This window comes from Adiantum capillus-veneris, chromosome 24 (genome assembly GCF_014529385.1).
Source record: "Adiantum capillus-veneris isolate H3 chromosome 24, ASM1452938v2, whole genome shotgun sequence".
Taxonomy (NCBI): domain Eukaryota; kingdom Viridiplantae; phylum Streptophyta; class Polypodiopsida; order Polypodiales; family Pteridaceae; genus Adiantum; species Adiantum capillus-veneris.
In genome coordinates, this window is record NC_140954.1 from 141,474,989 (window position 1) to 141,489,579 (window position 14,591).

Here is a 14,591-nt window from a genome sequence, read left to right on the forward strand (position 1 = left end):
AGCATGACCAGGGTTCAATTCAGTCAAGTCGGTCTAGAATAGGAAGTGTTCTGGCACTTTTAAGAGTCTTCACAGACCGTGCATGTCCAGATACTTAGATTAGATGCATATCCTCTGGTTACACACAGCATTCCCATCAAAATCCATCAGGGGAATTTTCCAGTGCATTAAACCTATTTTCCCGATTTTTGACATTTTTCACTTATTTGTTAAGTGACTTTTGTCGGGAACTAGGTAGGGCAATTTTAGCAAGCAAATATATAAGTAAACCTAGCGCTAGCACTTTCTGGCAGAAGAGGTAGCAGGAGCAATCGCTCAACAGGCAACTTCTCAACCAAACCCCCACATGCCCTAGCGTTTTTGGACCAGATTAGCCAACGTTTTTGCATTGGCAACAGCCTGGCGACAGCAAGAAGCAACAGACTCCCCAGCGTTAGTAGCAGATTTCCACCGCAAGGACAGGGATCAGCCCTAGCATTTTTGCATCTGCAAGGAACTTCAACGTTTTTGCAGATCTTCGCGACGTAATCCCCACAAGCATCAGCGTTTTCAGTTTTCAGCAGTTAGCACCCGTAGTAGACCCTTCAAACCTCGTAGATCCCACCTTCCCGCAGTAGATCCTCGCCGCACGGTCAGATCCCGCGTAGTTTGCAGATTCAGCCCGGAAAACGCAAATTTCAGCATCTGCGTTTTCAGCGCGTTGTCGTCGCATCGTCGTCGTCACCGATATAGAATCAGAATTCAGCAGATAAAGATTTGCAGATTTCAGCCCTTAGCATTTTTAGGTTTCAGCCAGTCTCGTCGTCGTCGACATCATCGGCAAGTCTAAGCATTGTAGAGATTTGTGCAATCAATAGTAGACCGCTCTCACCATAGAGAGTGGGGCCTTCAAAGGAGGGTTTGACAACATTCTGGTGTCGTTTTCTCTCTCTCTATCTCTCAGTCTCAGCACCTTCATTCACAGTGTCCATTCACTTTGTTTGTGTCCATTGCACTCTCTCACTAAAGGAACGGAAGGCTCTTCCTTCCCTAAGTAAAAGGAACCTTGAGCACAGTTCGGAGCACTCATCTTGAGCAAAGTTCAACATCCACATTCCGCTGCACCTTACAGAGTATCCATTCCGCTTCGGGTGATGACCATACACCGAGATCTTGGATACGGGGGTTCTTAAGGGATTTGGGTTCTTGAAGTTCTTGGGTTCTGGAGGTTCTTCAGTTCTTGAGGTTCTTGGGTTCTTAGCTTGCAATCGGTGTTTGAGAAGGATTTTCTCTTAACCGAGCTCGACTCTTTCCTGCGAGCACACCCCTTGGCAGCCTTGCGCTCACACCAAAGTTGCTTATTCCCACCTCACGTCGATTGGCCGGCCACTAAGTGCACGGTCCGCTCTCAATGAGTGAAAAGAGGAACAAGGGGAGGTTGGACAAGCCCTTCTTTCTTGGGTTACCTAACACTCTTCAAAAACACAATACGGAATCGACACGCCCAAGTGGACTTGGGTTACATGCGACCGCAACAAGCAAAAAAATTTATGTGGTGTGATACAGAACACTGCCAAAAAGCTTTGATACCAATGTAAGGTGCAGCGGAAGTGAATGTTGATATTGCTCAAAATGAGTGCTCCGAACTATGCTCAAGGGTTCCTTTTACTTACGGAAGGGAGAGCCTTCCGTTCCTTTTAGAGAGAGAGTGCAATGATCACAAACAAAGTGAATGCTACTGTGAATGAAGGTGCTAAGAGTGAGAAAGAGAGAGAGAGAAGAATATGACACCAGACGGTTCTCAAACCCTCCTCCAACGGCCCCCCTCTCTATGGTGAGAGAGGTCTATACTATAGATTACACAAATTTGGTACAATGGTCTAGATGCGATGGACTTGCCGACGATGTCGACGACGAGGACGGCTGAAGACTGAAAACACTAGGGCTGATCTGCTGAATTTCTGAAAACGCTGACTTTCTGCTGAAAACTGACATTGTGTCGGCAAGGACGGCGATGGTGACGACGCGACGACGATGCGCTGAAAACGCAGATGCTGAAATCTGCGAACAGCGGGCTGAATCTGAAAACGCTGGCTAATCCGACGGTACGATGAGGATTTGTTGCGGGTAGGTGAGATCTGCGAAGCTAAGGATCTGCAATGACTAAGGGCTGAAAACTGAAAATGCTACCTGGTCTGACTAATCTGGCGACGGAAACTGCAAACACTAGGACGGACTGCTGGTGGAAACGTTGGGGCTGATCTACAACTGAAAACGCTAGATGCTCAAAAAACGCTAGCTCTCCTGCAGGCTGAAAACGCTAGGTCTTTTGCCGTCTTGCTGAGGAGAGAACACTGCAAGCCTAAGCTTCTTCTGCCTCTTCTGCCTGTAGTGAGCACCCCTCCCTCTGCTTGTATACCTAAACCAGGCTGGGTCGAGAAATCTCCCCAACAGCCCACGACCTCATAAAATGGAATTTGGACATGCTGCTTGGACAATGCATATGCTAGGTGGTACTGGGTTGTGCAATCAGAGGATATGCAACTACTCTAAGTGCCTGGACATGCACGGCCTACGCACAGGCTCACAAAGGTGCCAGAATACTTCCTAGGCTAGCTTGAACCCTAGACCTGAGATAGCTTGTCCACATGCACATAGGGTTAGATGTGCATGTGACATTTTGCATCATTTGACTTTTGAGCTTTTAAGCGCTAGCTTTTTGAAGAAATTGACTTATAGGCTTTTAAGCCTTTGTAAAACCAGGCCAAGGGCCTTAAAATGAGCCTTGGGGGAGCCAATTGCACTCATACAGTTGCTGAGTTTTGGGCAAAGCTCCTCCCGATAGTTGTACATGTGAAGAGAAATTATTAAAGGAATACCATAAGGGGTGCCTAGTTTGGGGCCATTGCATCTGGGAGTCGAGCTCTGCCACTCTGTGTCTCGTTTCAAAAGTGAAGATCTCTTTCAGTTAAAGTATTTAAAGCGTTGAAGATTCTGTTCCAGCTGTTATTATCCATCAGCACATGGTGCCTTTCAATTAGACCCTTGACGTGCACAGTGCATAGATGGATGCTGGGCCGTTGCTCGCATGTGGCTAGGGGACTCATGGCTGCAGCCCCGCCCGAAATTATGGTGAGTGGATTCAGAGGATGCACAGAGTGACAGATTGGAGGAGACGGAAGTCTGACTATGCCAGGAGACATTCAAGCAAAGGACTCAGCAGATTTGCACATTCCCTGTGAGCTCCAGACCCCTCCAAGGATGGGGGCTTTCACATGATTGGAGGTGTTGATTGCAGTCAGAGAATGTACAGACGAGGGGAGAGAGCATTTCTTTTGAGGTTCAGGAGGGGCGGCTCTTTCACAGACAGTATGCCTCTACCTTTGTCTCAAAGTGCACCTTCCAGAGGTTCAAGGCTCTTGCAGCAACAGAAAGTTCGTGGATTCTACACCCGGTTCCAGGTAAATCAATCAAGGGACACTGGAGGTTGAGAGATTTCCGCACACGGCCCCTAGCGCGGCTAGGGGGTGGGACCTTTGGGAGTGGTTCGGAGGGACCCCTCCTCCTCCTCGCCCCCCCCACCCCAAAAAAAAAAGGGCAGAGACCTGGACTCAGGAGAGACACACGGGAGTTGATCATTAGCCTTGGCCTATAATTCATCTGCAGGGCTCAGTGATTCTTCGGAGGGGCAGCATGAGCCACCTGTAGTGACGTTTCATGCTATCTTGCTTGAGCTTATACAGGGCAGCTCAAACAAGGGTGAGAGACGACATGCAAGGATTTCATCAATTTGTGGCAACCAAGACCTTCCTTTACAGTGGCATGGTCTCCATTGGAACTACTTGTTTGGCTATTTGCCCCTCTACTCCATAATGTAGCCATTTTATATCTTTTTCTTCCAAGTTGAAATGTCTCTTCTTTCTTTTGGCAACCTGGTGCGCACAAGAGTCAACAAAAAGCCACTACCAATTGCCTAAAATTTGACTGGTCTTGTCTATCTTTTGATCAAACAGATACACACTCAAAAAAGTATCTTAATTAATAGTCATAAAACCCTGGCTACACTATCAAGCTTTAATTTGTGGGGTAGTGGAGAGCAACACTGACCTAAATATACACGCAGAGTCTCCAACATTTGCGCATTGAGCATGGATAACCCTGCTAGCATCCAGCCATACTAAAAGAACAGTGGCAGTGCACCCCTGAAACACAATTCAGCCAGAAATAGAGTATTTTTCATCCAACACAAAGCATCAGTATTGTACCCTGAAAAGCAGAGACAATGTTTAAAACACCAATTGGCAACGAGTCACAAAGGGGTATAAAACACATAATATAGGGCAATGGTCATTGGTCTCTATAGAACAGCAAAAAGCCCCTTCTCTGTTATTAGATGGGATCCATTTACAAAATCTGGATGGAACCAACCCATTTTTAAAAGCTGGCCCCAGAAGTTGAAAAAATTGACCAAAAACATTTGCAGATAAGACCTCATAGTCATATTCCAAAGCTGCTTCTGTTGCATTAAATGCATCCAGTAAAACATCTTTAGCATCAGCACTCCTAATGACCTCTTCCCTCCTTGAATCAACCTTCAACATATCATGCAAGTTTTGCCGTAGAATCCTGTCAGTAAACAAAGCAGAAAAACCAATAAAGACCGAAGGGACATACTTTTAGCTGATAGATAATAAACTGTCAATATTCTTGAAAATGTGTAAAAAAGTTAATGATCAATACATGGCTTTGGTAAAGATCCAGCCAAGGATTCACCCCCCCAAAAAAAAGGCAAGGCAGAAAACGGTGCCTTGGGAAAAACAAGAAAATGAGATAAAGCTAAACTTACTGGCTTGCTGCTGAAGCAGCTGCAGCACCACCATGGCCATCAAAGATGCAAAAGACTCCAAACTGCAGATGCACCATACATACAGGTTGCACTGAATCAAGTACGGCCAACAGAAAGGGGGGGGGGGGGGGGGGGGGGGGGGAATGCTTTATAAATATACACATGAACATAAAAGCATGCACATCCAATCCAGAAAAAGCCAACAAACCTCTAGAAGACCACCTAGAGGCCATTCATAGAAGTAAACATCTTCCATTGGCAGCCTTTTCCCGCCTCTACGCAAGGCCATGGGATCAGCTGCAACACCAACTTCAATTGGGCAAGCTGACAGGGTAGGATCAGATCTAGAGCCATTGACATTTTCATGTATATGAACCTGCAATAAACATTCTTAAAGCCTGTTTACTTAACAAGAAAGGAAGTGTAAATGTGACATATGAGGATCTGACGTAACAAATAAGCTTGCAGAACAAACTTGATTCAAGGAAGTAGGTTATAACCAACTAAAACTGTACAATTCTGAGTGCATGTTTAACTATGATCGCAAAACAATTGCAGACAAAGCTGGTGATCAGAAATGTCCCAAAAGCAACAAAAAAAAGGGCACAAGCCTAGCATTATTAAAACTTCTGCCCCACCCCCTACAAACAGACCATCACACAGCAAGTCACAATTACAGGCCAAAAAACACAACAAATCTCCTAAATAGATAATAATCAGCTAAAAAGTGTAGAATTCTGAGCGGGTGTTGAATCATGATGGCAAAATAATGACAGGCAAAAAGCTGGTGATCAGAAATATCCCCGAAAGCAACAAAGAAAAGGATCAAGCCTAGCATTATCACACTTCTTGCCCCCATACAAACCGACAGTCACACCGGAAGTCACAATTATAGGCCAGAAAATACAATGAAGCTCACGGCTCCTTGTTTACTTCAAGTGTTACCAAAAGCATTAGCAATATCCACCTACATAGAGAACTACCTAATAATTACTCAAGTCAGAAGTTTCCTGAAATGCTCTCTTGTGTGTACACGGGAAATTTCACACAAAAGGTCCTGTCAGGCACATGAAATGATAAAGACTGTCAAAGGTGCAGTGGAAAAGTGAATCAGATAATAGCCGAGTCTGCAACTAGCAAGAAAAGACCCTCTTGGCCAAGGGCAGTCAACGAACCTCCAGTCTACCACGATGAAACTACTCTCACTCGTCCTCGAGCTGTGGGAAGCCCTCCATAACAACGATGCGTGGCCTAGGGCAGTCCGTCCTTGTGCAAACCGGCAAGGGCAACACATAGCGAAGGGGAAAGGGGGGGAAGGTGTGTGTGTGTTGGGGGGGGGGGTTGTTTAAAGTGTTCCTTCATAGGGAAAACCGGGCCATGCCCGACCCCCCCCCCCCCCCAAAAAACCGGACGACCCAATGACATATGGACGCCCTTGTTTCCTTGCTTGAATGTGTGCTACTTAGCACGAATGATGGTTCCTTTTATTTCTTTGTAAAGAGAGAATGAGAGAGAGGTAGAGATGTGTAGAGAGGGCTCCACACCATTGCCGATGTGGTATTTTCTTTTGATTGGGTAAATGGAATGTACACACAAGCAATATTTTAATGCAGACTCTACGGACTCGAGTGGGGATAGTCACCGTGGTAACTCTTCGAAATGAAGCACCTCCGGTGCTGATTTGATGCACCTTTGGATCTGTCTCAACGAGGGCTAATGGCCACCAAGGGGTAGATCTAGCGCTGATTTGCGCTCCCGACATGCGAGGAATGAAGGGCTGACAATGCAGATGATGATGGAGCAAATGATGGACAGCGATGGGAGCACTCGATGCGGCAGGGAATGGCCGGAAAGAGGCTCAATCGGTTGCCAAAGGTCCGGGCTGCAGCAGCAGGGGGAGTAGCGTTAGTAAATCCAAGAAAGGGGGTGAAAACTGAAAACGTTGTACTGATTTGCTGATCTGGGCACTTGCTCACGGTGAGGACCAAAACGCCAAGGTTGATCTGCAGATGCAGAACACTAGGTCTGAATTCTAGCGCTCGCTAAATATGACCCAAAAAGTTGGCTGATCTGCTTCTTTTATAAGGCAAAATTCTGCTTATGAACCTTTTAGGACTTACGGCAAACTTGGAAGACAAAGTTATAAAAATAAATCATCTGAAACGATTTAGCAATAAACTTGACTTCGACAGAGTTTCTGGGTGAAATTGTCGCACATCTGTCCACCCGGGAATCCGATTGACGCGAGGAATGGCTCCTTGGATTCCTCTAACCTAGAGCTACATGCGCGCCATGCCAAATGCCCACCATAGTGTAACAACATCTGTCAAAACTCTTGTACAAACCATTTATGCAAGAGGGTTCCAAAACTGGAAAACCTAATCTAATGGACTCGTCCAGACATGCAGGTATGCGATCGGGCTCACAAAATTGCTAGTACTAATCCTCCTAGGATTCTAAACACTCGTATATAGGGATAGGTGCAAAATTGGCTCCTTGGATTCCTCTAACCTAAAACTACATGCGCACCATGCCAGATGCCCACCGTAGTGTAACAACCTCTGTCAAAACTCTTGTACAAACCATTTATGCAAGAGGGTTCCAAAACTCGAAAACCTAATCTAATGGACTCATCCAGACATGCAGATCAAGCTCACAATTGCTGGTACTAATCCTCCTAGGATTCTAAACACTCGTATATAGGGATAGGTGCAAAATTGGCTCTGGAAGTCGATGAAGCATGTCCATGTGGCATGCAGAGCCATGTGCACGTGACATTACCTCCTCCTTATGGTGAGGTACTAGTACCAAAGTGCAGGCCTTAAGATGGTCTCGCATGAATGGCCTTCTAGATGATGTCTTCCACAGCTACTTTTGAGAAAGAAACTTCACGTCCCCGGGTGATGTAGAAATGTCCAAAAGACAAGGATGGTGATGATACATCTACTAGCAACCAATGGACTGCCTCCTAGATCAACGATTCCCTTGTTGGTTATCGGGTAGCCTTTGTTGCCCCAACTCAGATGGTGTGAACCAAACTACAAATGGATGCACGTAAAACGAATGGCTAGATATGCAAGAATTGATGTCCACGAAGGATACTAGCCAACCTATGATGTCTCATGAAACCGCCAAATAACTCCTCAAAGATAAGAGACTCCTCTTGGGGCTTCGACTAGATTGCCGTATGATGAAAGCTATAGATGACTCCTCGTCTCTGCAACAAATGTGGCTATGAATGTAGGCTCATGATGCTTGTAAACTCACACCATGGTTGCCTCGGATTGGAATCCTTTGGCTCCAGATTGATGGCCACTGATTGCTAAGAAGATGCAGATAGTGTGGACCCAATGTGCTGCCAAAGATGTGTTTATATCGATGACGATGCAATGCCTCTTCTGGAATCATGCAAGTCTCCAAGCAGATGGGGAGAGGCCCGTGGGGCGGTAGGCTTTGGCTTTCACCCGAAATTCTTTACTTCAAACACACACACAGAGAACGTGCAAAGGAAAGCTGTGACGAGAATTAACACTTAAGCACACACGGCTCGGACGCTAGAATGCTCCGAGCGTACGCTGACAACCTGCAGGCCCAAAAAGTGGCGCCCCTTTCGGTATTTCTTTATACTTAGAGAGGGTAAATTACAAAGTAGAGTCCTGGGAATTCTTTACCTGTATCCACCTAGATACCACCTGTTTTGGCCAAATTTTGGCACAATAACATCCCCAAAACTTGCGCAAAGCCTATTCCCCTGCTGGAACTCACTTCCATTGGCAAAAACCCTCTGATTTCTGCCCAAAAACAGTAAATTCAGCTCGCTGTATTTACTGGTTTTCTCCTTGTTTTCAGCCCTAAACAGTCCCCAAACTGTCCTCTGTCAGTGGGGCACTCTTCCCAATGATGGTGGCGTCCGTATGGCTGAAAAACAGTCAAAATACAGCGCATAATCAGCGCTGAAATTGCACCTGTACGATGAGGTTATCACCCTCACCGGTGCCTGCTTTTGGAGTAGTAGTTAGCTACTCCTGTTCCTGCTCAAGGAGGCTCTTGCCTCAGCACAAAAGCATGAAACCACACAGTTGTACATCAGTCAAATGAAGAGCCCTCTTCTGCACGTAGGGGAGAGAGAGAGAGAGCACTGGGTAGCCTGCAGGTCATCACTCCTAGCACCACACTGTACATAGAGAGGAAAGCAAGCACTCCATAGCTCTTAACCTGTGACAAGTTCTCAATGAAGCATCCCCCCAGCATAAATCGAGCACCCCCTCTTCTGCGCTTGATCTGTAATGCATCTGTGAACAAATAGATGCAAAAAGGGGAAGATTTCCATAGCTGCCAAAACCTGCGTATCGCTGAAAACGCAGCAAAACAGCCCTGTAAACACGCATCTAATGCCTTCCAATGCTGAAAATGAGCTCGTTGGTCCTAGGTAAAGTCATGGGAAGCTCAAAAATGGAGAGAAATGGCTAAAATTCAGAGTTATCAGCCTCCAAAACTACTCCAAAAAGTCACTTACGAGCTATGTTCTCCCAAATTTGGTAAATTAGCCAAAAAGTGCCATTTGGCATTCATACATGCAATTTCTCCACATTGGGCTTCCCGCTTGAAAACCTCTTAATTGATGCATCAGTTGACTTTGCAGCAAAGTAATAAAATGTTCCCCTTGTCATTCCGAAGCTAATAACGCGAGCAGATTTCATGGCCCAAAATAGCAGTTCCCTAAATTTTAGGAGATGCTTCCGTTGGGCTCCCATTGGTCTTCTAACCATCTATCCTCATTGGGACCACATCCAAAAGTGCAATGTGGCCCAACTGTCGGATACTTTCTGTTGGTGATCCCACCTTGACTTTATGCCTTTATTGAGTTCACGTCCTAGTATCCACCAACTTGCTAAGTGCGACGGGGGGACCTACATGATCTTAAACTGAGCCTAGACATCCCCTTACTATACGAATTCCAGTGCCGACCAACTTCTCGTCTGCGGGTGAAACTATCGTTCACATTGGCCATATAATATCTGACCATTTGCAACTTCAAAAAGAGGATCTCAAAAATAGAACAAAAATCATTGGAAAGAAACCAACAACTAAAGTTAGCAGTTGCCACGTCCTCGTGACATAGTTAACAGTTTCCACGTCCTCGTTACAGCGCACCGTCAACTACCCTCTCGCAAGCGCATCACAATTGTAACCCCCAGTATACAGTGTTCGCATTTCCGACGCTCAAGGCGCATGGTCCTACGCGCAATGGCAAGTCTTGCAATTTATGTGACAGAAGCATCCTTGGCCAAAATGCTACAACACACACTCAAACACTAGCGAGAAAAAAATATAAAATTCAAAGATTAGTGCATTAGTGCAAAATCACAAAACTTTGATAGCAATGTCAGGTGCAATGGAATTGAAATTGTGACAAGATCTAGACTTTGTACCTCCACAAATCTTGACTTCGGCTGAAAACTGAAAACGCTGGGCTGATTTGCTGATCCGGGTACTTGCTTGCGGTGAAGGACCAAAACACCAAGCCCAATCTGCAGACGCAAAAGGCTAGGGCTGAATTCTGACGCTGGCTGATCTGCTCCCTTTATAGGGCAAAATACTGCTTATGAACCTTTTAGGACTTTAGTAGGGCAAACTTGGAAGACAAAGCTATAATATAGATCATTTGAAATGATTTATTAATAAACTTGACTTCGACAAAGTTTTTGGGTTAAACTATCGCACACCTGCCCATCTAGGAATCTGATTGAAGCAGGGAATGGCTCATTGGATTCCTCTAACCTAAAACTACATGTGAGTCATACGAGATACCCACCATAATGTAACATATGTTCCAAAACTCAAAAACCTAATCTAATGGATTCATTAGAATACAAGTCCTGCGAACAAGCTCACAAAATTGCTGATACTATTCCTCCTAAGATTCTAGACACTCCTATCTAGGGATAGGCTTTGGAAGTCGATGAAGCATGTACACGTGGCACACGGAGCCCTGTGCATGTGACAGCAGCAGAGGATTTTAACTCAAATCTAGTACTTCGCACAAACACAAGGTTACTTTACTTCACTTAATACAACTGAATTGAACACAATGAAGGAGAGGTGCACACACACAGAGAGAGAGAGAGAGAGAGAGAGAGAGAGAGAGAGAGACACTGCATGTCGGGTCCCAGCCACCCTCAAGGGCCCCCTTGCTCTATTGCCATGTACTTAATTTAGATTAATTGCACAAATTGCTACAATGTTGAATGCTAGATGCTGAGGAGAGCTGGTACTGTTTTTTGTTTTGTTTTAGGAGTCGGGTTGGGCACTTCCAGCCGCTCCCCTCATACACCAAAAAGTGCACAAGAAGAACGACCAGAACTATGCACCCAGGCTCCTAGAGCAGACGCTTTTGTCACTAGTTTCCTCTGGACTACGTGAGGCCAGAATTATCTACACTCTGAGAGACCCATTTCGCTGACTAGTGATGGGCGTAACAACGACCAAGTACCTTTGTTCAGAGGCCCAAGTACTGCGGGACTTGCTTCGGTCTTCCCTTTGGAGTTGCCTCCTCCAAGTAACTTATCGCTCACCTCACTAAACTGCCCTTGTAACCCGATGGTTTTCCCCTAGGAAATGCCATACCCGCTTGGAAGGGCGTCGGCTCAAAGGTGGTGTCTGCTGAGGTTGGTGGTGTCTCCCTTTTGCACCTCCCAACCCCTTTTAGATGAGGTTGACCCTCCCGGGGGGAAAGGCATTTGGGTGCTCTTGTAGCTCATTTGGTTTCACTTGGGGGGAATTACGTCAATTCCCCTCGGAAGGGATCGGATTCAAAATAAAAGCATAGGAAGGGGAGCGGTTGGTGGTGTCTCCCTTTTGCACCTCCCAACCTCTTTTAGGTGAGGTTGACCCCCCCCTCCCCCGGAGGGGAAAGGCACTTGGGTGCTCTTGTAGCTCATTTGGCTTCGCTTGGGGAGAATTACGTCATTTCCCCTCTGAAGGGATCGGATTCGAAATAAAAGCATAGGAAGGGGAGCATCACCCCCCCATCGGCCTATGCAGAGTACCCAAGTACCGAGGTACAACCTCACCAAGGAACTTCGCCACAGGCACGTGCCCTGCGGTTCCATCCCTCGAGTGCACATCACGACATACCCAGAAGGGCATCCGCTTCTCGCGAGCCTCCCCACCAAGGAGGATAATGGTCCTTTCTTTAGGGTCCCCGTCACATGATACATCTAACCCTATGTGTACGTAGACAAGCTACAACATGACCAGGGTTCAGTTCAGTCAAGTCAGTCTAGGATAGGAAGTGATCTGGCACTTTTGTGAGTCTGTTCGCAGACTGTGCATGTCCAAACACTTAGATTAGAATCTAGATGCATATCCTCTGTTTGCACACAGCATGACCATCCGATTCCAGTCAGAACCCATCAGTAGCATTTTCTCAGTGCACAGACCTATTTGCCCTATTTTTGACATTTTTCACTTATTATTTTTAAGTGACTTTTGTTGGAAACTAGGTAGGGCAATTTTGCTAAGATAATATATAAGCAAATCAAAGTTAGCACTTTCTGGCAGAAGAGGCAGCAGGAACCAGTGTGTTCAACAGGCACCTTGTCAGCAAGACCCCCCACATCAGCAAGGCTAGCGTTTTTGCATCTGCAAGGACCTAGCGATTTCATCCACAAGTAGCCTGGCGTTTTGTGCACAGCAGATCAGCCCCGACAGCAGCAAGACAGAACAAGAAGCCTAGCGTTTTGCATTTGCAGGACATCCAGCAGCAGTAGGAGGATTTTCAGCCCTAGCGTTTTTGCATCTACAAGGCCTTTCAACGTTTTTGCAGATCTTCGCGACGGAATCTCCACAAGCACCAGCGTTTTCAGTTTTCAGCAGTCAGACTCTGCAGTAGAAGTCCTGAACCTCGCAGATCTCACCTTCCCGCAGCAGATCCTCGCCGCACAGTCAGATCCCGCGAAGTTTGCAGTTTCAACCCGGAAAACAAGATCTTCGCGACGGAATCTCCACAAGCACCAGCGTTTTCAGTTTTCAGCAGTCAGACTCCGCAGTAGAAGTCTTGAACCTCGCATATCTCACCTTCCCGCAGCAGATCCTCGCCGCACGGTCAGATCTCGCGAAGTTTGCAGTTTCAACCCGGAAAACAAGGCATCGTCGTCACATCGTCGTCATCGACATCGTCATCGACATAGAGTCAGAATTCAGCAGATAAAGATTTGCATATTTCAGCCGCCGTTAGCATTCTCGGATTTCAGCCCGTCTCCTCGTCATCCTCATCGTCGTCGGCATCGTCGGCAAGTCCAAGCATTGTAGAGATTTGTGCAATCATAAGTAGACCACTCTCGCCATAGAGAGTGGGGCCTTCAGAGGAGGGTTTTACAACGACTCTGGTGTCGTATTCTCTTCCCTCTCTATCTCTCAGTCTCAGCACCTTCATTCACAGTGTGTATCCACTTTGTTTGTGTCCATTGCACTCTCTCACTAAAGGAACGGTGTCGTATTCTCTTCTCTCTCTATCTCTCAGTCTCAACACCTTCATTCACAGTGTGTATCCACTTTGTTTGTGTCCATTGCACTCTCTCACTAAAGGAACGGAAGGCTCTCCCTTCCCTAAGTAAAAGGAACCCTTGAGCACAGTTCGGAGCACTCATCTTGAGCAAAGTTCAAACATTCACTTCCGCTACACCTGAACTTTGCTCAAGATGAGTGCTCCGAACTGTGCTCAAGGGTCCCTTTTACTTAGGGAAGGGAGAGCCTTCCGTTCCTTTAGTGAGAGAGTGCAATGGACACAAACAAAGTGAATGGACACTGTGCGTGAAAGTGCACGAGACTGAGAGATAGAGAGAGAAGAGAATACGACACCAGCATGTTGTCAAACCCTCCTCCGAAGGCCCCACTCTCTATGGTGAGAGCGGTCTACTTATGATTGCACAAATCTCTACAATGCTTTGGACTTGCCGACGATGAGGACGACGACGAGACAGGCTGAAATCTGAAAGGGCTAATGGCTGAAATCTGCAAATCTTTATCTGCTGATTTCAACCATTAGCCCTTTTGAGATTTCATTGAGCACAGTTCGGAGCACTCATCTTGAGCAAAGTTCAACATTCATTCGGCTGCACCTTACATTGGTAACAAAGCTTTGGCAGTGTTTTGTATCACTCAAGGAAAGAACCACAAGAATTTTTTTTGCTTGTTGCGGTCGCACGTAACCCAAGATTCTTGGGTGTGTAGATTCCTAATTGTGTTTTTGAAGAGTGATAGGAAACCCAAGAAAGAAGGGCTTGTCCAACCTCCCCTTGTGCCTCTTTTCACTCATGAGAGCGGATCGTGGACTTAGCGGCCGGCCAATCGACATGAGGTGGAAAAATGTCACGTGACACATCCAACCCTATGTGTCCATGGACAAGCTACACCATAATAGGGTTCCCATCAGTCCAGTCAGTCTAGATTAGAAGTGATCTAGCACTTTTGTGAGTCTATTCGTGGACCGTGCATGCCCAACCACTTAGTTTAGATGCATATCCTCTGGTTGCACATCGCATAAGCATAAGCATTTCCATCAGATTCCATCAGAGTCATTTTGGGGATTTTTCCAGTGACTTTATCCTACTTTCCCTATTTTTGACATTTTTCACTTATTAATTTAAGTGACTTCCCAACAAAAGTAGGTAGGGCAAATTGGGTAAGAAAATATATAAGCAAAGTTCAAACCCAAGTTAGCACTCTTGGGCAGATGAGCAAGGAGCACAACAGGCCCTCAGGC

General features: G+C 46.1%; 1 protein-coding gene across 4 annotated transcripts in view; it reads right to left on the bottom strand.

Annotated features, from left to right (window-relative positions):
• Positions 1 to 14,591, bottom strand: part of KAPP (kinase associated protein phosphatase) — a 58,525-nt gene that overhangs the window by 6,317 nt on the left and 37,617 nt on the right. For 3 of the 4 annotated variants that reach the window (XM_086499367.1, XM_086499366.1, XM_086499364.1), the window contains exons 5-9: positions 10,258 to 10,356; positions 5,034 to 5,201; positions 4,826 to 4,887; positions 4,470 to 4,605; positions 4,087 to 4,181 (exon numbers count right to left, since the gene is read on the bottom strand). In XM_086499367.1, coding sequence (XP_086355493.1) covers positions 4,087 to 4,181; positions 4,470 to 4,605; positions 4,826 to 4,887; positions 5,034 to 5,201; positions 10,258 to 10,356 — 560 coding nt within the window. The remainder of the gene's footprint in view (positions 1 to 4,086; positions 4,182 to 4,469; positions 4,606 to 4,825; positions 4,888 to 5,033; positions 5,202 to 10,257; positions 10,357 to 14,591) is intronic. The other variant, XM_086499365.1, reaches the window with a different exon arrangement.